The sequence below is a fragment of the Chlamydotis macqueenii genome, chromosome Z (genome assembly GCF_036417535.1).
Source record: "Chlamydotis macqueenii isolate bChlMac1 chromosome Z, bChlMac1.mat, whole genome shotgun sequence".
NCBI classification, from domain to species: domain Eukaryota; kingdom Metazoa; phylum Chordata; class Aves; order Otidiformes; family Otididae; genus Chlamydotis; species Chlamydotis macqueenii.
In genome coordinates, this window is record NC_141593.1 from 66461250 (window position 1) to 66483038 (window position 21789).

General features: G+C 47.0%; 1 protein-coding gene across 1 annotated transcript; it reads left to right on the forward strand.

The window, feature by feature from the left end:
* The first annotated feature begins 14232 nt into the window (after window positions 1-14232).
* LOC147596383 (E3 ubiquitin-protein ligase Topors-like) lies at window positions 14233-15222 on the forward strand. Its single transcript, XM_086771221.1, has one exon. The coding sequence runs from the start codon at window positions 14233-14235 to the stop codon at window positions 15220-15222; it is 990 nt and encodes a 329-aa protein (XP_086627347.1).
* The last annotated feature ends 6567 nt before the right edge of the window (window positions 15223-21789 follow it).

Below are 21789 nucleotides of genomic sequence, written 5' to 3' on the forward strand. Positions count from 1 at the left end.
TGGGGAGAGATCATTGAAGTTACCGTTATGGGCAAAACAGACTTGACTTGGGGAAAACTATTTTTTTTTATTATTCAAACGAAAGCAGGATAATGAAAAAGAGAACAAGACAACTTCCCTCCACCCCTCCCTCTTCCCGTGCTTAACATTGTCTCTACCACCTTCTCCCCTCGAGCAGCACAGGGGGGAAGAGGGAATGGGAGTCATGGTTAGTTCGGCTTTATGCCACTCCTTCCTCCTCACATTCCTTCCCTGCTCCAGCGTGGAGTCCCTCCCAGGGCTACAGTCCTTCGTGAACTACTCCAGCACAGGGTCCTTTTCCATGGGGTGCAGTCCCTCAGGAACCGGCTCCCCCAGCACGGGCCCTCCACGGGCCACAGCCTCCTTCAGGCATCCGCCTGCCCCGGTGTGGGATCCTCCCCGGGCTGCAGGTGGATCTCTGCTCCTGCGTGGGCCTCCATGGGCTGCAGGGGCACAGCCGGCCTCACCACGGGCTGCACCACGGGCTGCAGGGGAATCTCTGCCGGGAGCAGCATCACTGCTCCCCCTCCTTCTTCACTGGCCTTGGCGCCTGCAGCCGTCCTCTCACAAGAAATTCTTCACAACCGGCTCAGGCAGACGCCTCTCAGGTTCTCTTCATATCTTCTCTCCACTTCTTGCAGCTGGGCTTGGCCGAGTTGGGCCCAGTTGGCTGCCTGGAGGGAGGCCAGAGGATGAGGGCTGCAAGGCCCAGGAAGATCACACCTCCCCCTCTCTGCCCCTGCTTCTGCTTCTTCACATCTTCTTCTTCATGTTTTTTTCACTGAAATAAGTTATGGCAAAGGTGTTCTCAGCGAACATTCTGTCACCAATTGGCTTGGCCTTGGCCAGCAGCATGTCCGCCCTAGGCCCGGCCGAGTCCACTGGACAAAGGGGAAACTTTCAGCTGCTTCTTACAGAAGCTGGCACCGTAGCCCCCCTCACTAAATAAAACCAGGATATTGGAATACCATGTTCCTCAATTCCACTGCTGTTAATTGTGTGTTTGGTTATCAATAGAGGCTGTTGAACAGGACTTCCTAAATATTTTCCTAGCCTTCACCTCTCACCGTGAGACACTATCCAGCTTGCAGTGCAGCAAATGAGATGCAATACAGCAGGATGCCGTCCCTTCAACAGCCTGCATTGCTGAGGTACATGTTTCGTAGCTGAATGCGTTTCGTTGGAGTGCTCCCACAGGATGGTTGTCACAACCGTCCTGCCAGCAATGTGTGACAGGGCATCTGAGAGGTCTCCACATGGTGGAGTATTCCCGGTTGAGGCAGGAACCTTCTTGTTCAGGGTGTGATTGGTTCTATGCGATCGGTTACAAGATCTACCTGTTGATTCTTTCTTAAATTTATGTACACAGATTTTCATGATGCCAAACACAGCAGATTTGTTCATTCCTTACTGCAAATGAGTATTCTTTATCAATAATTACAGAAAAGAAAGTGTGTTGATATTATTTGATATGGAGGATACCAAAAACTGAGGAGCAGGATTTTATTTCTATAAGAAATCAAAACAGGAGGGAAAAGGCTTTTGGAACATTAATGTATTGATATGAGACAAGGGCTTTTTTTGACACAGCACTGCCTCTTGCTCTGATGTTAGGAGAACACAGTATCACCGAGTGTCAAGGAAGTATCTCAACAGGGAGAGAAAAAAAGGGGGAAAGACAGGCAGGAGAGAGAGGAGGAAGAGAAAGAGGAACAGTGAGGGAGGAAGAAAGGGAACGAAGGAAGAGAGGACAGAGGGGCCAGACCAGGGAAAGAAGCCTGTGTGCTGGGTTTGGGAGGTTTAAGGAGTGCCCAGCTTGCTCCCCATGGCCAACAGATGCTCCCTCTCCTGGGGTGCGGGTGGCCTTTGGTGGCTGCTGCCCCCTGCGCAGCTCTGCAGTGCAATCTGCAAATAGCAGCTGTAATTCAGCCCAGAGTCCTCTCCCTCTGGTGCGTATTAGCACACTAAAAATGAGGAATTCAATGAAAATTGCCCCAAGGGAAGTTAGAAGCAACATTTGTTAAAGGGTGGGTGGAGGTTGGAAGAACAGTAGGCTGTTATGGAAAGGAAACGTGAAGAACAGAGTATGGTAACCTCCAGGAGGTGCTGCCACCTGTGGAATTAACAAAAAACATCAGAAAGTTGGCTCATGTACCCATTCAAACATGGAAAGGTTGGCAGTTGGATATGTTTTTCATGGTTGCCAGGGGGACCATGGGTTAAACATGTACTTTTCTTTCTCCTTTGCACAACCAGTGGCTTGATTTTTATTCTGTGTTTGATTCCTTGCTTCATGCAATCGATTAAGCATGTTTTAAAGGGAATGCAAATGGTAGCTATGCTTGATGAGCCAAAATTGATAGAGGGGCAGAGGGAAATGCCTGTGAGCCTGATCTAAAATCCGCAAGATGATTTTAATATCACATTTAAATTGTACAAATAAGTGAATCACAATTAGTACTGTAATACTGGTTGTTAATAATAATTAGTTAGGATACAGGTATTCCATGGGTCAAAGGACCAACTGAAGTGACCAGGCCTGATTAGCAGAGTTGACCCATGGATGATCCGTATCGCATCGCTATGTTCAGCAGGATTCTGTTGTTTCTGTTGTTTTAATTATAACTTCACTATAGACAGAATGTGAGAAACTACATCATAAGAATGGATAACAACTCCTTAGCCTTGTGTAAGAAAAAAACCAGAAGATATGCAAGAGAGAAGCGTTACATCACAGCAACTCCCTTCTTTCCTCTTTTGAGCTCTGGCCAAGCTCTACAGGGGGGGCAACAGGGTAGCTGAAACCAGGTGGTTCCACATTTTAGAATAGTAAAAGAAAAGGGTTTTTTTTTTTTAGCACTATAAAAGGCTGGACTCTCTTGCAGCAATTTTGGAGACCTCACATTCTATTGTAGCACTGCATAGGACCTCCTAATTGCTGGGATAGGCTCTCCAAATCCTCACTGTAACCAGGGCTCCCCAGTGACTGCGTATGTTGATGATGGTGTTGTGGTCTCATAGTTCAGCCCCGATCGGGACCAGACTACGCAGTCTCTCTCTCACTCCCCCCACCCTCGAGAGAACAGGGGGAGATGATATAAGAAAAAGGGCTCGAGGTTTGAGATAAGGACAGGGAGAAATCCTTAAAATTACTGTCACGGGCAAAACAGACTCGACTTGGGGAAAACTATGCATTTATTTCTAAAACTAGCAGGAGAATGAGACAGGGAACAAGATAACCTTCCCCCACCCCTCACTCTTCCCGGGCTTAACATTATCTCTACTACCTTCCCCCCCGCCCCAGAGCGGCACAGGGGGGAAGAGGGATGGGGGTTGCGGTCAGTTCATCACATGTTGCTTTACACCGCTGCTTCGTTGTTGGGGGAAGAACTCCTCGCATTCCTCCCCTGGTCCAGGGTGGGGTCCCTCCCATGGGCCACAGTCTTTCGTGAAACTGCACTGGCGTGGGTCATCTCTTCCATGGGGTGCAGTCCCTCCAGAACAGCTGCCCGAGTGGGCCCTCCACGGGCCACAGCCTCCTTCAGGCCTCCACCTGCTCCGGCGTGGGGTCCTCCACGGGCTTCAGGTGGATCTCTGCTCCTCCGTGGACCTCCATGGGGCTGCAGGGGGACAACCTGCTCCACCACGGTTGTCACCACAGGCTGCAGGGGAATCTTGGCCAGGAGCCGCATTACTTTCCCCTTCCTTCTTCACTGACCTTGGTGTCTGCAGCCGTTCCTCACAACAGGCTGGCAGACGCCTCTCAGGATACTTTTTACATCTTATTCACTTCTCATCTCCTCTCCACTTCTTGCAGCCGGGCTGGGCCGAGTTGGGCCCAGTTGGCTGCCCGGCGAGAGGCCAGAGGGTGAGGCCTGCAGGGCCCACAAGGCTCGCGCTTCCCCCTCTCTGCCCCTGCTCAGCTCTTTCACATCTTCTCCCTTTTTTTTCCTTGTTTGCCCCTTCTTAAATAGGTTATCGCAGAGGCGTTATCACGGGACATTCTGCTACCAATTGGCTCAGCCTTGGCCAGCAGCAGGTCCGCCCTAGGCCCGGCCGAGTCCACTGAACAAAGGGGAGCGACTTCTAGCAGTTTCCTACAGAAGCTACCACCTTAGGCCCCCCTCACTAACAAAACCAGAACATGTGGTATCAGCGCAAGTGGTGTTGTATCTTTCTTAATCACTGTAGTTAACCATAGGTAGTAATTAGGTGCATTACTGTATTTTGCTTTATCTTTGCAATATCATTGTATATATCATATCACTGCTTTAACTGCAAGTAAAGATAAGCTTACTTCTTTATCTTGGTGTCTGTCTCCTTAGTGCTAACCCCATCCACTGGCAAAACAGAAGTACTCTGCCTCACATCAAACCAGCCTGTAATCCCGCTGATACAAACCCAGAATGACTCTGCAGCTCTCAGTGTCATTGCTTGTCTTGAACTGATGTAAGATGGTCAGCTGTGCTCTGGTTCTGCACGTCCCTTTCATTCACAGTTAAGGATGTGTAAGACGTTAAAGGCCTCACTTTGTACCATACCACACTTGCTCTTCTCTGGAAAAAAAACCTTCCAAAATCTGAAAATTCACAGGCCAGAAAATGAGGCTGTAACTCATCACTTGGACAAATCCCTGGGCCAAGCTCCTCATGGGTTACATCTCGTTAAGTTGTATAGCAAGGGGAACTTCCACCTTCTTGCAAATTCCACCTTAGAAAGAAATCCACTTGCATTTCAAAATACGATCACAAGATTTGAAATGCACTGGAAAATAATGTCTTTAGGCAAATGTCACGGTAAGATCATATTGTGTCAGTAGAGGACAGGGAGGGGTGTTACCTTGAACTCTTTTCAATTTGACCAGCCTGTCAGTTTCCCAAGAAAGATGAGACCCTTGTGCCCAACCAGCCTGCCACACTCTGTTTAAGGAGAAGGGGGTCTTCCTCAAACCCTTTGCAATTTGGCCAGCCTGCCAGATTTATGCTGACAGCATTACTGGGACAAATCCCTCTTGGCAGCCCACAAGGTCAGAGGGTGTTTGTCTTACCAGGGGTCTTCACAGGCAGGGACACTAGGACAAATCCCTTATAGCCCCTACATCAATTATTAAAGTTTCGGGAAACTTAAATTTCTAGATAGACAGATTTTATTATATAGGTTTGTGACAGGATAAATGTTCTAAGACAGCCAGTGATAAGATACCAACTGCAAAAATAGACCTGAAACTATACATATATAGATGTGTGTGTCTGTGTGTCAGAACTTATTCTAAGTTTTAATAGCTAGCAAGATGTTAGTATCTAAGTGCACATAACACAGAGCTCCTACCCAATAGGTGTCCCTATGGGGGGGCGGGGGAAGAGATCCAGGCCATCGACTGATCCCAGACATTCCAATAGAGGTCTTCCCCAATATTCCTCTTTCCTTAATCCATTTTTATCCTGGTTTTTGCTTTTAGGTGGAGCTTGAGTGACTCCAGTCATACATACCTTTGTTAGGATTGGTGTACATTTTTCTCACTTCACTTTTAAAGGTATAGATTAAAAGAAATTCAGAATGCATTCAGAATGCACCTCCCGTGAGGGATGGTCGTACCTTGGAGGCAGGTAGCTTTTGGGACAGAGGTGTGTTTTGGTGTTGTAATGACATTATAATGAGCAAAGTTCAGCTACAGGACATGATTTCACCATCATTGCTGAGACAGCAGTTGCGATCCATCTTCCTTGATAGCAGCTATGCAGTTATCTTTGCCAGTCTTGGTAACAGGGATGAGCTGCGGTTCCTCCACTCTGTTCGCCATTTCAAGGATGTTGTACATTCTGTTAGGCCAGAGTCAACCTTGTCCATGGCAATCACATCCCGTTCCCACAAGCAGCAACTGCATCTTACCTTGAGACTGTCTATAGTATTACAGCTTGTGTCGAGAATATAAGCTGAACTTTGGGAAACAGTATTTTTCCATTCTTCCCATTTTTACTGTTTTTCCACAGCAAAGTATGAGACGTTTCAGTCAAAATACTGCAATTTGGTTTCCATTAGAAACTGTTACTATTTGCAATATATGGAACACATGACAAAATGCCTGAAACAATATATCAAAAGGAAGTTTGATCTTGCTAGAATTTCCTTTTGGAAAACACCTTTCTACAGATTACCATGCTCACATGTAAGAACAATCAAAACCCAAAACCTCTCCTTAGTTATACTGTAAAGCCTCAAGAGTTGAAGGCTGAGTCTGTAGGCAGCCAAAAGTCCTACAGTCTCCGCAGTCAACAGAAGAGGAACTAAATCCCATCTGCAGCAGATGCACCAACCAAGCAACCATGAAATCAGCGTTTATGCCAGAAGGGCTCAAAGAACATCCTTCAGCCACTACAGAGTATGCCTTCAGCACTCAATAGCAAATGGATGGTCTGTCATAAAATGCAAGCTCCCAAGTCTCAGTGAGCGTTCCCCAGGCAGCAGCCAGCGGAAAAACTTTAGCAGGCTTGAAAGAATGATCGACACTGGAAGATAAAGTGTAAACAAGAGAATTCTGAAAAACTCAGAGCCATCACGCCTCCAAAACTTGCACAGTCAGGTAATTCTTTGGCACTGTGCTGGATATAGCAGACCCTACGTAGCTCTGCACACAGATTTGCTCCTCCACTCTTGCTCTGAGAGGACTTTCAGGACTGTCCTCACAATTATTTTGTGGTAAAAGTAAGGAAGCTCTACAGCAGATGCTGTTCCTTGTCTCAAACTCCCCCAATAGTAGGGGCAATGCAGAGTCAAGCCCTGGATCTCAAGAGGCACCAAAAACATCTTGCAGGTGAAGGATGCTTTTCACATGATGCAGCAAGTCTGCGGGTTGACACAATGACAGTAAACACACAGACTGGGACACCTGGATAGTAGTATCAGATGGGAAAAGGTGCATTTGACCAGGTATTTAGTTTCAACACAGCAATATGTAGCTCCTTTGATGTGGTTTTGAAGCAAGAAATGTTCGTTTTCCTATTTTACAGATAAGGCAGTGGACCAGGGGAGTGTAGATCCTTCTGTTTCAAGTCTGTCCATGAGCTTAGGACTTCAAGGCATAAAGGCGTTCGTCTCACCTCAAGCAGCTCACCAAACAGAGGGTGAATGCAGCCAGGAGTAGCAGAAGGAGAAGGGAGATGGAGGAGATAATTTTCCTGCACTTTGCCCAGCAGCTGGGGGCACATGGAGCTTTGGGCACCTCAGAGGTGGTGGTGACTGGCGATGGTTCAAAACTGTTGCCCCGTGTCTTAGCGCAAGCCCTGAGCCGTCATCATAGAAGCTAAAATAGCATCTGAAGGACAGCAGATGGCAGTGGAAAACCTGTCCGAGGATGGTGCCACATCCCAGGGACCATCTGGGACAGAGCAGGCAGCTGCTGATTAATTTCAGCTCCTCAAAAGCCATGGGGGGCAGGGAATGGGGAACATGTTGGGAAATTCATTTGGAAGGTTTATTTTCAGTATCTGTTTCATCTCTCAGTTTGGCTGGTAAAAGGCTAACAGGATTTTCCTTCGCCTGTACTTTTCAGGAAACTGCTTTTCAGATCTCAAAAGAAACCCCAACTATTTGGTTTCTAACATTATTAATATAGTACAGCACTTGGATGCAAAGAGTGATCTACTGATTTTTCTGCCAACACGGAGAGACTTGCAAGAACAAAAATTGTTACTAAATGGCTTCTGCATGTACATTGTGGAGATAAAAAAGCGCAATAGCAAATGCCTGAGGCTGAGTAGCTGGGTACTTTGGGTCCATCTTTACACTTTCTAGACCAAGCAATAATGCTTACTGTGCTCTACCAGGCACTCTGAGTAAAAACAGGATAGCACAGTTTTTAGGTACCTCTGGCTTCAGAGGTACCACCTGTGCTCGCTTGCCCTTCCCCCTCAGAACTGGGGGATATGTTGAAGTTGGCTTGGCTCTTTCACTTTTGCCTGTGCCATGGCTAGGCTGTAAGTCATCCCTTGAGAGATCATTGCATTGCAATTTTCTATACACACACATAGAGAAGAAAAAGAAACACAGCTTGAAGAACCTTCAGTCTCTCTGGGTTAAAATAAATGATGTGAAGAAGGCACACTCTTACCCACTGTGCGGGCAGGAAGGAAAATGCAGCGTGTAAGAACTGGACCCATACAATTATTGAGCGCTTAATTTTATTTAATGGAAGTGAGCACCATCTTCCTCTCTGAAGTCTTGTGGTCATCATAAGGCCAAGTGTTTAGCCTGCATGGCCAGATCTCGCCCAGGCCCAGGCAAAGATAAAGAGCAGAAACTGAGCAACAGGAGGAACAGCAAAGAGGGAAACTGCTGTGGCCATTTGCACTGGGGAAGGTGCAGAGCTGAAGCAACAGAACTACAGAAGTTCAGTTAACATAAACTTCCCCCAAACAGTGCATTAAGGCACACAAGGAAGTGGAGATCCCGCAAAGGTCATCATTACAGTAGTTATTAGGCAGGCTGCAAAGTGCATGATTGCTTTCCCAGAGGCAGTTTCCTACCAGTGGCTGTGGCACAAGGATCTGCTGGTGTGGAGAGGACCTGTTTATACTCTCAGTGGGAGAGTTCTCCAAATGGCAGCAGTTGGGGGAAACAGAGAGGGCTCCAGGGGAGTTGCAGGGCAGTCCCAGCTGTACTGCAACGGTCCTCTGCCAATTATACTCTTTTCGGCCTGTCCAAATTTCCTACCTGAGACCCATCCTAGAGCTGCGATCAGAGTGCACCTTAAAGGCAATGGAGAGTGTAAAGGACAGCAAGGAGCAGCTCGTGCTAGCAGGAAATTATCTTTTGAGGCCTGGGTAACTGGGCTCAAGAAATTAAAATACAACCTGCTACTGGACACAAAGGCAGCGGGTGTCATGCAATATCTAGATTTGAGACTTCAGGGTCAGAGCTTGTTATTTTGGTCCATCTTCAGACCACTGATGTAAGTGGTGGCCTGCAGATGGAAGTTTTGTCTGTCAGGCAGGTGGCTCAGGATCAAGACCTTGCATTCTGTGAAACTCTGTCAATTCCACATGTGAAGCCAGGGATACACATAAGTCCAGAGTCTTAGTGCCCAGATGAGATGTAGACAGGAAAGACTTTGATCCATGAAGCACTAGAAAGCATTCTGAGATGAGGAGCCTGAACAAGAAGAGAAGGCTGCCCTTTGATCACTGCACTGAAACCCCTTTTCTGCACTGAAAATTCAAAGGCTTCTGGAAGAATACTTCAAGTAGAAGCTGGAGAAAAGCACACAGGTGCAGAAGAGCACCCAGTTGAGACAGATGCCATCTAAAATGTAGATACAACTAAGGTTCAATGCACTGACACAGGCACCGGCACCAAAAATGTCTTTTTGTAGTTATACCACTGAGCTCCTTGATCAGGAAGGAGAGAGTGATTGAGAAGTGCTAAGTAATATTCGCAAAGCTGTGAATTTTGGACAAGTAGTAATAGGGGAATTCTGACTGCTACTTCAATGACTTCTCAAGAATGGAGTGCAGAGAGAACATCTTTGGGTGCTATAAATGACTGCTGCCTAAGACAATGAGTTCTAGAGCCTGGAGGAGAAGAGGCAGTATACAATTTGTTCTTGAATGGTGAATTACTTGCATGTAAACTGAGGAGGTTTTATTACAAGGGCTGTTGTCTAACAAGTACAAGCATAAAACTGATTCTTACTGCAGGGAAGACAGGCCAAATAAATGCCACATTCAGGTATTCCAGTATTCATACTTAAGAAAGGGGGTAATGGGCTGTGGATCAGGCAAACATCAAATTCTTATTCACCACTCAGTGTAATTAGAGGTGTATGGGGAGCCCAATGAAACCGTCAGGAGATTAATTTGAAATGGATAAAAGGAAAATACTACCTTGCCCAGGGGGTATCAATCTTCCTGAAGTTCTTCTCCCAGGTTTCTTTGAAGGCAGAGAGTAGCAGCTGATCCAAAAAAGGATCAGGCGAATTCACAGGTGGCAGTTCTATAAGCATATATCGAAAGGCTTGACAAGCATAGAATCATAGAATAGTTAGAGTTGGAAGGGACCTTCAACGGTCATCTAGTCCAACCCCCCTGCAAGAAGCAGGGACATCCCTGACTAGATCAGGTTGCTCAGAGCCTCATCCAGCCTGGCCTTGAACGATTCCAGGGATGGGGCATCCACCACCTCTCTGGGCAACCTGTTCCAGTGCTCTACAACTCTCATTGTAAAAAATTTTTTTCTAATATCTAATCTAAACCTACCTCCTTCTAATTTAAACCCATTACCCCTTGTTCTATCACAACAGGCCCTACTGAACAGCCTCTCCCCATCTTTCTTGTAGGCCCCCTTGAGGTATTGGAAGACCGCTATCAGGTCTCCCCGGAGCCTCCTCTTCTCCAGGCTGAACAGCCCCAACTCTCTCAGCCTGTATTGCTGCCTTCCTGATTCAACAGTTATGGATGCTGAGGAATTAAAGGGTAATGGTCAGCATGTCGTGGCAGGAGCACCTGCTCTCCTAAACAGCTCCCCTTCTGCTACCGTCAGAGTTCTATGGCAGATGTAGCACTGATCTAACCTGACAGGGCTTACCATTTTGAGGACTGAAATCCTTATGATTTCGCTGATTCAAAAGTATGCATCTGTGTTAGAAAGTTGTAATATACATCTTAAAAATGTATATGACCACATCTCTCACAAGGGTTCAGTCTCTCAGATACTGCAGAACAGGCTCACTAATAATGGGAGCATGTTAACTCCAATAGGATAATTGGAAATTGGATTTTTTTTTTCAGCATGTCCTTTGGGATCTCCTACAATAGAGCTATTGGATGTTTTGACACATAATTGTGATGGTAATGCTAGTGGTGTGACAATAATAGTAATGAGGATGATTATAAGTATTTCTTTGCAGTTGAATAGCAGCCTGAGAAAGTTCTTTGGGAAATTTTTCACAAAAACCCTCCACATATGCCCAGAACAAAACCAAACTTCTATCATACTGGTAATGGGAAAAAGTATGGTTTACTCACCTCCCTCAATATTACCCACCTTAGGCAAGCGGAGAAGACAATTTTCCCACTCTGATTTATTTAATCCTTATTTCCAAAGACTTTGCCACACTTTACAATATAATCAGCCACCATGTTCCCCTGAGTTCACTATTCCATCAGCTTGTCATTCATGCCCACAGAGACAGAATGAGGAAAATCTTGTGGTCACAAAAAGAAATCAGCTGTGTTGCTAATACCAGCATTTGGGAATTGCTTCAGTCACATATATTATAGTAACACCTCAAAGGCCCAGCCAAGGCCCCGCTCTATAAAGACTATAAGGCATGCTGTAAAAAAGCATTAGTGTTCCCACAGCCTGCAATATAAAAGGGGGAAGCAAAAGCATAGGGAGATGATGTGAGAGCCAGAGAAGAGGGGACCAGAGTAGCCCAGGCAAACTCACAGCCTTCTCCACTGGGGCTTGTTGCTTCCCACTCCTAGCTGTGTCTCACTCTACTGCCAACACAATGAAACAATTTTTTTTTTGTCTCCTTAACTTCCGCTTACGATCACAGCAGACAAGCCATGCTTGTTTTGCAGACTTACCATCTCCATAGTCAACCTATCTTTCTCCAGAAGGAAGAAGGTAAGGTCAGATGAAACACAAATGCTTGTCTTTCTGTTGCTTGCTACACCATGATGCCAGGGCAAGACAAATGACCTGAGCATCTCCATGAAAACAGTCGGGTGATGAATTAGAATAGCATAGTATATCACAGCATAGCATAGCATTGTATAGCATAGCATAATATAGCATAGCTATGAGAGAGAAAGAAAACCAAAGACAGCTACCCCTGCATCCAGCCCCTCTCTCTGCCCAGCAGATGCTTCTGCTCTGCTCTGGTTTCTCTCTGCTGTCTGACATCGGTCAGGGCAACGTTGCTACATGGAGGGCTGTCAGAAAAGCACGGACAGCGGGCAGCAGCATCCAAACCAGAGGACTTTAATGTCTAACGCGTCCTTGACTGTGAATTAAAGGGAAGTGCAGAATCAGAGAGCAGCTGACCATCTTACGTCAATTCAAGATGCGCATTGAGAGCTGTGAAGTCATTCTGGGTTTGTATCAGTGGGATTACAGGCTGCTTTGCTGTGAGGCAGAGTATTTCACAGGTGGCAGCACCTCCTGGAGGTTACCATACTCTGTTCTTCACGTTTCCTTTCCATAACAGCCTACTGTTCTTCCAACCTCCATCCACCCTTTAACAAACGTTACTTCTAATTTCCCTTGGGGCAATTTTCATTGAATTCCTTGTTTTCAGTGCACTAATATGCACCAGAGGGAGAGGACTCTGGGCTGAATTACAGCTGCTATTTGCAGATTGCACTGCAGACCTGCGCGGGGGGCAGCAGCCACAAAAAGCCACCCGCACCCCAGGAGAGGGAGCATCTGTTGGCCATGGGGAGCAAGCTGGGCACTCCTTAAACCTCCCAAACCCAGCACACAGGCTTCTTTCCCTGGTCTGGCCCCTCTGTCCTCTCTTCCTTCGTTCCCTTTCTTCCTCCCTCACTGTTCCTCTTTCTCTTCCTCCTCTCTCTCCTGCCTGTCTTTCCCCCTTTTTTTCTCTCCCTGTTGAGATACTTCCTTGACACTCAGGGGTATTGTGTTCTCCTAACATCAGAGCAAGAGGCAGGAAAATTTTTTTCACCAAAAGGGTTATCCAACACTTGATCAGGCTGCCCAGGGAAGTGGTTGAATCACCATCCTTGGAGGTATTTAAAAGATGTGGGGATGTGGCTCTTGGGTACAGTTCAGTGGTGGACTTGGCAGTGTCAGGTTTACAGTTGGACTCAGTGGCCTTAAAGGCCTTTTCCAATCAAAATGATTCTACAGTTCTAAGCTTGTTACAAATTGAATTTCCCAATTTGTGAAGAATCAGACAGGAAAGAGAAATGCACAGTTGCAAAGGAATAGCCTCATCTCACAGAGATTTGAACCTGAGAGAGACAAGTAGTAGAACCAAGTATTACAGGGCTCTGTAAAGAATGTACCTAGTGGAAATGCCAGTCTCCTTGGACAAACACATCCCATGCTGTTTGTCAACATGAGGTTGCTGTGCAGTATAGCCCAGGGTCAGCCTGCCTGCCTATCGACAGCATATACAGGGTCAAGCTCTATTGCTAAGTGCTTTTGAAGGCCACCAGTACAATATCTAGTCAGAAGCACCTGCTACCAGAAGCACAGCAGACCGGGTAAGCTGAGAGGGACCTGGCACTGTGGTGATTGCCAGCGGGAGTTGATGGGGCAGGAGCAAAATGCCCCTTTAGGCTTCTCCCTGCTGGTGGAAATCACAACCTAGTAGGGTGGGAGACTCTCACCCAGGGCTGGCCGCTGGCCACCCAGGTCCTGCCTGCAAATCCTACCATTGCACAGGGAGAGGCAGCCAACTTGGGGAGGCATCATGAAGCTGCGGGCAGTCCACACTGACTGGTCCCACCATGCTCCCCCTCACAAGAGACCTCTGCAAGGCGTCAGGACTGGGGACAAGACACACAGTGGCAGATGGGTGTTGCAGGTGACCAAGCTAGAGCAGCAGTGAGAAGCAGAAAATTAACAGAAGACACAATATTTTTTTCTCCTCATGCCATGCACCTGCAGGCACAGAAGGCCTACTGTGACATCACTGGGTAGCGGAGGCTGATGTTACCAAGCAGTGGAATGTGATGTCAGTGAGTGACAGATTGTGACCCCACATTCCTCGCTGCTCATCTTCAGACGCTGGCAGAGCCTGGCCCACACTGGCTCGCACCTCTGGGTGTGGAGGGTGGAGCGAGGCTTCTGGTGCTGGGTGGTGCTTTGGGGGCTGCCATCAGCAGCTCTCGGTGCCCATCCCAGAGCCATCCTCTGTGTTTCCCTGGTCCTTCCTAGTGCAGGCAGCCCAGCACCGTGCAGTGTACTTGCAGCAGTGAAGGGTGAACTGTGTGGGGAAACGGCCCACTGGGGCAGCGATGGTGTGGGCAATGGAGCTCAGGGAGCTGGGAGGGTGTCTGTCTTGAGCGGCCTGGACATTTCTTCCTCCTCTCATCCCTCCCCCTGCTCTTCCCTGCCTGGTACAGTGAGTGACCATGGCCCCTCTCCCTTTTGCAGCACGTGACACTCACCACTGGGCTGTCAGCAAAAGGGAGCAGCTCCGTGTCCTCAGCACTCCTCAGCTCACTGCAGTGTGCAGAGAACATGGCCACTGAGAGTGAGTGGAGCTGCCCCATCTGTTGCGACAATGAAGAGGACGTCGCCTACATGTCACCCTGCCTCCACCAATTTTGCATAGGCTGTGCACTGCGCTGGGTACAGCGGAAGCCAAGCTGCCCCCTGTGCAGGTCAAGGACGACAGCCGTCATGTCATTGGTGAGGTCGGAAAGTGATTATTTGATGTTTGAAGTCCCGGACTCCGCAGAGCTATCAGCTGAAGACAACCAGAACGAGCAGTGGGCCGCAGAGCTGTTGCCTAGGCCTCAGGTGGGTGGCTTCTCTCCTGAGGTCTGGGCAGACTTTTTTGAGAGCCACCCAGATAACATCAGGCCCCTGCTGCCATGGCTTCGACAAGAGCTCAGGCTGATCTTCGGGGAACAATGGTGGGAGGTGGCTGCCGGGGAGGGCACCATTGTGGGCTACCTGTGCCTGTGGGGCCTGGATGAGGAGGTGTTGGTGCAGCACCTGCGGAACTGCCTGCCAAACAATGCAGAGCCATTCGTCCACCAACTCATCACCGCCGCCGTGTGCCTGTGCGGCAGCGAGATCCGCCGGCACCTGGACCAGCAGGACCCCTGTGCTCCCGGGGAGGAGGACAACAGCCCTGCAGCCAGCCCCAGCCCCACTGCCTTCCGAGGGGCTACTCCTGCCGCCCAACTGGCCTCCTCCAGCAGACCCGCAGGCTCCAATGTGCAGGAGGAAGCTGGCCCAACGGAGGCTGCCCGCCGTGGGGGTCCTGGCTGCCCCGCATCTGTGCCTGTCACTGCAGAGCAGGAGCAGCCCCAGCAGGAGCAGCCCGGGAGGGAGCCAGGGCAGGCGGCGGAGGCAGGTCCCTCTGCCCAGGCCGGCAGCCACAGCCCCTCTGCTCCCCGCTGGGGAAGGGACTCGCATGGGGGGCCCTGTCGCCCCAAAAAAAGGAGGGCCCCCAGCCCCCAGGATTCTGCCCAGGCCTGCAAGAGGCCACGCCGCCAGTGACACTAGCAGAGCTCCAGCTTCCATTAACTGAAGAAAAAGCAAATACATTTCTATTTCCTTGACACAGTGTCTAGGTCCTGCTTTCTCCCCTTCTCCTGGTGCCTTTCCCTGCCCCCTGCAGCCCACATGGGTGGCTGGCACCAGCCTGCTGAGGGGCACAGCCATGGGTCCCCGGAGCCCCAGGGCCATGTTGGCGGTGTCTTCTCCAGCAAGAAATCCTGCTGCAGCTGCACACCTGCAGTGCAGCAGGTGCCAAAGGCAGAGCTGGCAGCAAGGGAAGCTGATTTTGTTGCAGGTGCAATGGGCACACAACTGGGCATCACCCCTGGTCTCTGTTTGGAGCTCCCAGTACTCCTGCCCCAGCCCAGTACCTTCAGGGTCATCTTGAGCTCTTTCCAGTTGGAAGGTGCATCCTCGGAGCCCTGGACTCCATTGTGCCGTGTTGTCTTGGGGACAGCAAGGCAGGGTCCCCTACCCAACATGTAGTTGATAGTCCTTATATGGGGGTCCTCTCCCAGTTGGGCACAGTGGGCTGCCTGCCTATGGCCAGAGCAATCCCAGCGCTGGCATGAGGGCTGTGCAAACAGGGGGGCTGACAAAGCTCATCTCCTGGGTACAGCTCGCCAGCATGGAGCAGTGCTAAAGTGACACCAAAGTTCTTGTGGGGAAAAAGATTCTTGTATCTCATTTTGCAAGCTGAACTTCCTATCCTCTTTCAAGTCGTAGAATCATAGAATAATGGAATAGTTTGGGTTGAAAGGGACTTTTAAGGTCATCTAGTCCAACCACCCGTCAAGGAGCAGGGACATTTTCAAATATATGAAGTTGCTCAGAGCCCCATCCAATCTGACCTTGAATGTTTCCAGGGATGGGGCATCTACTGCCTCTCTATGCAACCTGTGCCAGTGTTCTACCACCCTCATTGTAAAAAAAAAATTTCCTTATATCCAGTCTGAATCTACCTCCCTCTATTTTAAAACCATTACCCCTCGTCCTATCACAACAGGCCCTGTTGAGTTTCTCCCCATCTTTCCTGTAGGCCCCCTTTAGGTACTGGAAGGCCACTATAAGTTCTCCTCGGAGCCTCCTCTTCTCCAGGCTGAATAGCCCCAACTCTCTCAGCCTGAATTCATATGAGAGGTGCTTCAGCCCTCTGATTATCTTCGTGGCCCTCCAACTGGTCCATGGCCTCCTTATGTTGGGGGCTCCAGAGCTGAACACAGTACTCCAGGTGGGGTCTCACCAGGGCAGTGTAGAAGGGGAGAATCACCTCCCTTAACCTGCTGGCCATGATTCTTTTGATGCAGCCCGGGATTATTGGATCTTTTGTCAACATCTCTTCATTTCCATTATGGGTATTCTTCAGTCCTTTCAAAGCAGCTTTGCTTGAGAGAGAATAGGTCTGTCTTGTGGCTCATTGTTGCACTTCAGTCCTTAGGAGATAACCTGCTTAAGTCCTTACTTACCTTATTGCAGATGAAAGATCAAAACTTTGCCAGCTGTGAAGGTGGTCCAAAGAGAAGGCAGTTAGGGGCAAAATAATGAGAATTATTATTGTTTTGGCAGATCTGGCACCAGATGGGTAAAAAAAAAAAAAAAGTACCTAAAAGGTCTGAAAATAGCTCAGCTGAAAATCAGGAAGGGAAGGGTGCAAAAAAATGAACAAGTAGAAATATCAAAGGAAGGAAAGGACTGTTTACAGAAGTTGAAAGTACCATAAAAATGAGTAAATAGATAAAATAATTTTAAAAAGGTAAATTTAGACTGATTTTTTTTTTAAATGGACTGAACTTGAGTTCTGTTATGATCAATAAAAGGAGTTGGGCTGAACTACAACCTTGCCACATCCAGCACTTGTCTCTGCACCCCACAGACTGTGACAAAGCAGGAACCTCTCCGAGGTGGGCAGATGTTTGTCCTGCTGGAGGCTGAGGGCTTTGTGTATGTGCCTGTAGAGCTCAGTTTCAGGTGTCTTTGGAAGCAGTGAAAAAGCTGGGTGTGGAAGGAACCGACCTGCCAAGGTACTGGCTGAATAATCCAGTGAGTTCCCCCGTTTCTAATGCTTCTGTGGATTTGTGATGGTGTAATTGTGGAGAACGTTCACAAGAGGGTGCAGAGAGCTGATCTTTCTGCTGCTGGTGTCAGCAGCTGCCGCGTTCCATGGCAGTGGGAATCACAGCAGAGTACTTCTTTGTAGGTATCTGATTTCTTCTCTCCCAGAAGACAGCATTTTGAACACTGCTCTATAACACAGATTCCTTCTTTCTTTGTCTCTTGGCAGTCAGAGGAGCCCAGCTACTTTCGCAGGAGGTGCGAGAACAGACATAGACAAATATACAGAATGTGCCTGCTAATAGAACTCATCCCAGCACAGTGGAGAGAAGCAGTTCTCTGAGACGCTTTGGTGACCTGAGGGGTGACCTGAAATCAAGAGGATGGGATTGGTTCTGATGAAGGAAGGACTTCCTCAATGTCATCCTCTTTTTACACACAAACCCATCCTCACCCTCCCTCGGTGCCATGACCTGCATGGGAAACAACTTCTTGATGTGTTTTTAGGAACTTGGGGAATCTCAAAACACCCTGCTCCTGAGGACAAAACCAGTATCTGCTGTCTAAAGCAGCAGTCATGACAGGGGCACAAACTCAGAAAGCAGTAGTGTTACCAGGCAGCACCATAAATCACCCCCTATTTCCAGGCTGCAGGGAATTATTGTTGCCATACTCATCATTCCTTCCCAAGACACCTCCAGCTCTTGGCAGGTGCCTTTGTCAAACCATTGCTGCCTCATTCACCATCAGCTGCACAGTGGAAAAAAAAAATGAATGGGAATCACCATGCTCCAACCTGCAGCTATCATTTCCCAGACAAACAGAAAAGTTTGCTGGAAAAAAGGCAAGGGAAGACTTTTCCAGGATAAAATGCAAAATGATGCATTTCATAAGCATTGTACTTCAGGTAAGAGAGGAGTGCAAGAAGCAGAAAAACTCTGGCAACAGCAAAATATTCCAAAAAAATGTTAAGTTGAAAATACTATCTAATTGCACAAAGTCAAAATTAACATTTTTTTTCAGTACAAAATGTCTCATCCATCTAAAATGAATCTTCTTATAAGACTTGTCTGATAAACAGTGTTGATGCCAGGGTGATATGCACCAGACAGGCCGACAGTAACATTTCAAAAGATCAGGAAATGGTTCCCGCAGGCTCCTGCCTTTCTCCTGGTTGCACAGCAGAGGGAAGCATGAGGGCCAGGATGTGATGAACATGCCCTTCCCTCGTCCTTGAGAAACCACTGTGAAAACAGAAAGGAGATCCATTTATTAAGGACATAACACTTCCATCATACCAGATAGAGCCCCCGAAAAATCAAATATGTGAGGCACAATATGCATGTTATAAATGTACGGCAAATTTAAATTACTGGCAGTTAGTAAGGTTGTTGGATTCTGGGTTTGGGGTTTTCTTTGTCCCTGTAGTGCTGTGTCTTAGATAATAGTTTAATTGCATGTCGCATGACTGATCTGACTCTGAGAGAATGCCTGCTAAAGCAGTTTTGGTCTGCAATAATTTCTTCCTTTACTCCAATGCTGTTACGATTTCCTCTTGTCAGACTGCTGAGGACACTGGTAATTAAAAGTTCGTCTGAATTCATCTATATAGAAACATTGAACATAGTCTTTTCTACATAAGAACCTAGTAGATAAACTCAGCTATCAGCAGATGTTGCTAACATGACACAAGAGGAGTAATCCTTGGGCAGTTTTCCATTTCTCATAGTGCAAGAAAAGTTTATGCTTGGAGTATTGCCAAAGTGCAAAAATTATATAGAAGTTCAGGAATTTTTTTTTTTTGTACCAAAATGGAAGCTCCATCTTCTTAGTGTGATATGTGAGTCATGACATCACTTAAGATATGTATAGTTTCAAACAACGAAGTTGAAACCAGTAAAACTAGTAAGTTTTCTCACTCTGGAGAAAAAAAAGAATGAACATGACGGAAGCAGGACAAAGAAGAGCTTTGAAGAACAATCTTTTCATGTCCAAAAGTATTCCCATCCAAAATCATCATTAGAAGTTAAAAGATAAAGAAATGCTTGTAAGCTGAAGATATGGTGAAGTACACTCTACTCCAGTATAAATAAGGAAAATAATTTTGACCGTTTCATTTTATGTGGGTAGGCTTTGTATATTTTTGTTACATGTCCACTTTACAGTACTTATAACATTTTAAAAGGAAACAAGTATTCCATTCGAAAATGTCTGAGAAAAACACTTCAACATTTTCAAATTCTGATTACTATTTGTAAATAGAAATTGTATTAAAGTCAACTCTTTCTTATTAAAATCCTTAGTTTCTATGAGTGGAGTATGACTATTGAATGACTAAAAACAATGACTAGAACCCATCCCCAAATTTCTGATTCTTTACAGGAAATTATCCCTCATTAATCTGCAACTACAAAAATTGCATTAATGCAGTTCTTTATTATCTGCACTAATAATACTGTATTAGAATTAGCCTTTATGGTTCTATTGCAGGCTCCACTGGCAGACCAGCCCCTTGGTCTGAGATTTGAGTGGGTGTCATGAGCACAGAGCTCAGCCCAAAACTCTTAGTCCCAGTTCCACGTGGAATAAATAATTTAGGAGCAACTCTCAGTTCAGGAGAGCTGGGGCCACGGGAGTCCTCGACCTGCAAGGTCTGCAGGGACGGTTGGTCCAGCACAGCATGTGAAGGCACCTGGCCCTGGAGGTCAGTGCTGGAAGAGGACCAGCATCACCCCTTGGGATGCTCGAGGGCTGAACACCAGCAGCGCAGGGGACAAGGACAGCTCCTGGCAAAGGGGATATTCTGCTCTGCACCTGTAGAGGCAAAGACACACAGCAGGGAGGGCTCCTGGAGACACTGAATAACCCTCCTGAAGAAAAACACCTTTCTCATAATAAATTACAGTTTTTCTTGTCACATACACCCTGTCATAACTATAACCCGTGGTAAACCAGTACAACTGAGAGAGGGGCAGTGCTGAAGAGGGCACATGGGACTCACCAAGGTGTTGGCAGTGTCAGCAACTCCCTGTACAGAAACAGCCCCAGGGCTGCCCAAACACTGTCATGCTGACTGCTGCGTCAGGAGCTTGAAGTGTTGTCCCTTCTTACAAATTTATTGTGTTTCCTTTGCTCAGCTGAGCAGGATCCCTCCATGGACACAAAATCCTCTCTTACCATGTCCCAGGGTCTTCAGCCTGGGCGAGCACCACCACAGAAGCTGCGATAGGACCCTCCCCATGTTAGCCAGGATGGTTGGTGAGGATCATGCTCCTGCATGCACACACTTTGAGACTGATCTGTGTGAAATTCTTTGAATGGCAATCTCAGGCTCTAGTGGTCTAACTTAAACACAGTATTTATTATGAATAGAAGATGAAAGTAGGAGGTAAGATCAAAACGGTTTGCACTTCGTGTCTGTTTGTACATCTGACTGGAGTTAAGCTAGGAAGGAATGCTGGATTTAGTTCTAGTCTATAAAAATATCTTGCATTTTAGTATATATTTCTTTGGCATCTCTTTGGTCTTTTTCCAGCCCTGCAAAATGTGGCTCAAGCCAGACAGCAGATCACAGAAGACTGAAATAAATGGTTATGGATTTTTTTCTTAACGCTTGTCTATTTTATACATGGACACCGATGGTGTATTCACAAGTGGGCACATGCTTCTGTTCTGAAGGAGGCATAGCTTTTGCAGAAACTTTTATATCTTTTTTTCCCTTTCCTTCCAAGAAAAAGAATTAGAAAATCCAGATCCCAGGTTGGAAGTTCAAACAAGACAGATGTGCTTTTTTCTTCTACTTTTTTTCCAGATGACTCCTTGAGGAGTTTTTGTCCTCATGTAACTACCAACATTGACTCGAAGAGTTGTTAAGTGCTTTGAATGAACAACGTAATGGGAAACACTTAGCATTTAGAAGCATTTGTAAAACCTTTTTTTTAACTGGTATACATCACAAGCTTATTTTCACTGACTTAAGGAAATATTACAGACTATGCCACTCCGAGCACTAAAGAGAGAATTAACTTCTATTTTATACTTGCAGTACGATTAGTTACACATGTTCCTGCAGCTCCTGTCTCACGTATTGAAATTTGAGGGTGAGATCCTGATCTAATATTATTCTGAGTGGTATCCTTACGAAAGAGCATCTCTCAAACAACAGATAAACTTTGTGAGGGAATTAATATTTGACATTTCTGACTTAAAACCAACATCCCATTGTAGCACAGCAGGGTCAGCACTGTTTTGGCAGGCTGCACTGGAGGCACCTCCATCTTCTGCCTCCTTCAGAAAGGGATTGACTAAGTCCAGTGCCAGGATCCACAGCTGAGGCAGTCCTGGCTGGACAGAGCACTGTTGCCTGTGGCAGGATATGACGATGGAAAACCCATGCTTGAGATCCTAGAACAAAACCTTGAGACCCTGGGATTTAGCTAGTGAGACTAACATTTGTGAAGAAGAATACACACGTCTATTTGCAAACTCCAAGTAGATGGAGGGAAACCTCTGAGA

What these genes read in the sequence shown, in the direction of transcription:
- LOC147596383 (XM_086771221.1), top strand. Translation starts at nt 14,233, where the DNA reads ATGGCCACTGAGAGTGAGTGGAGCTGCCCCATCTGTTGCGACAATGAA.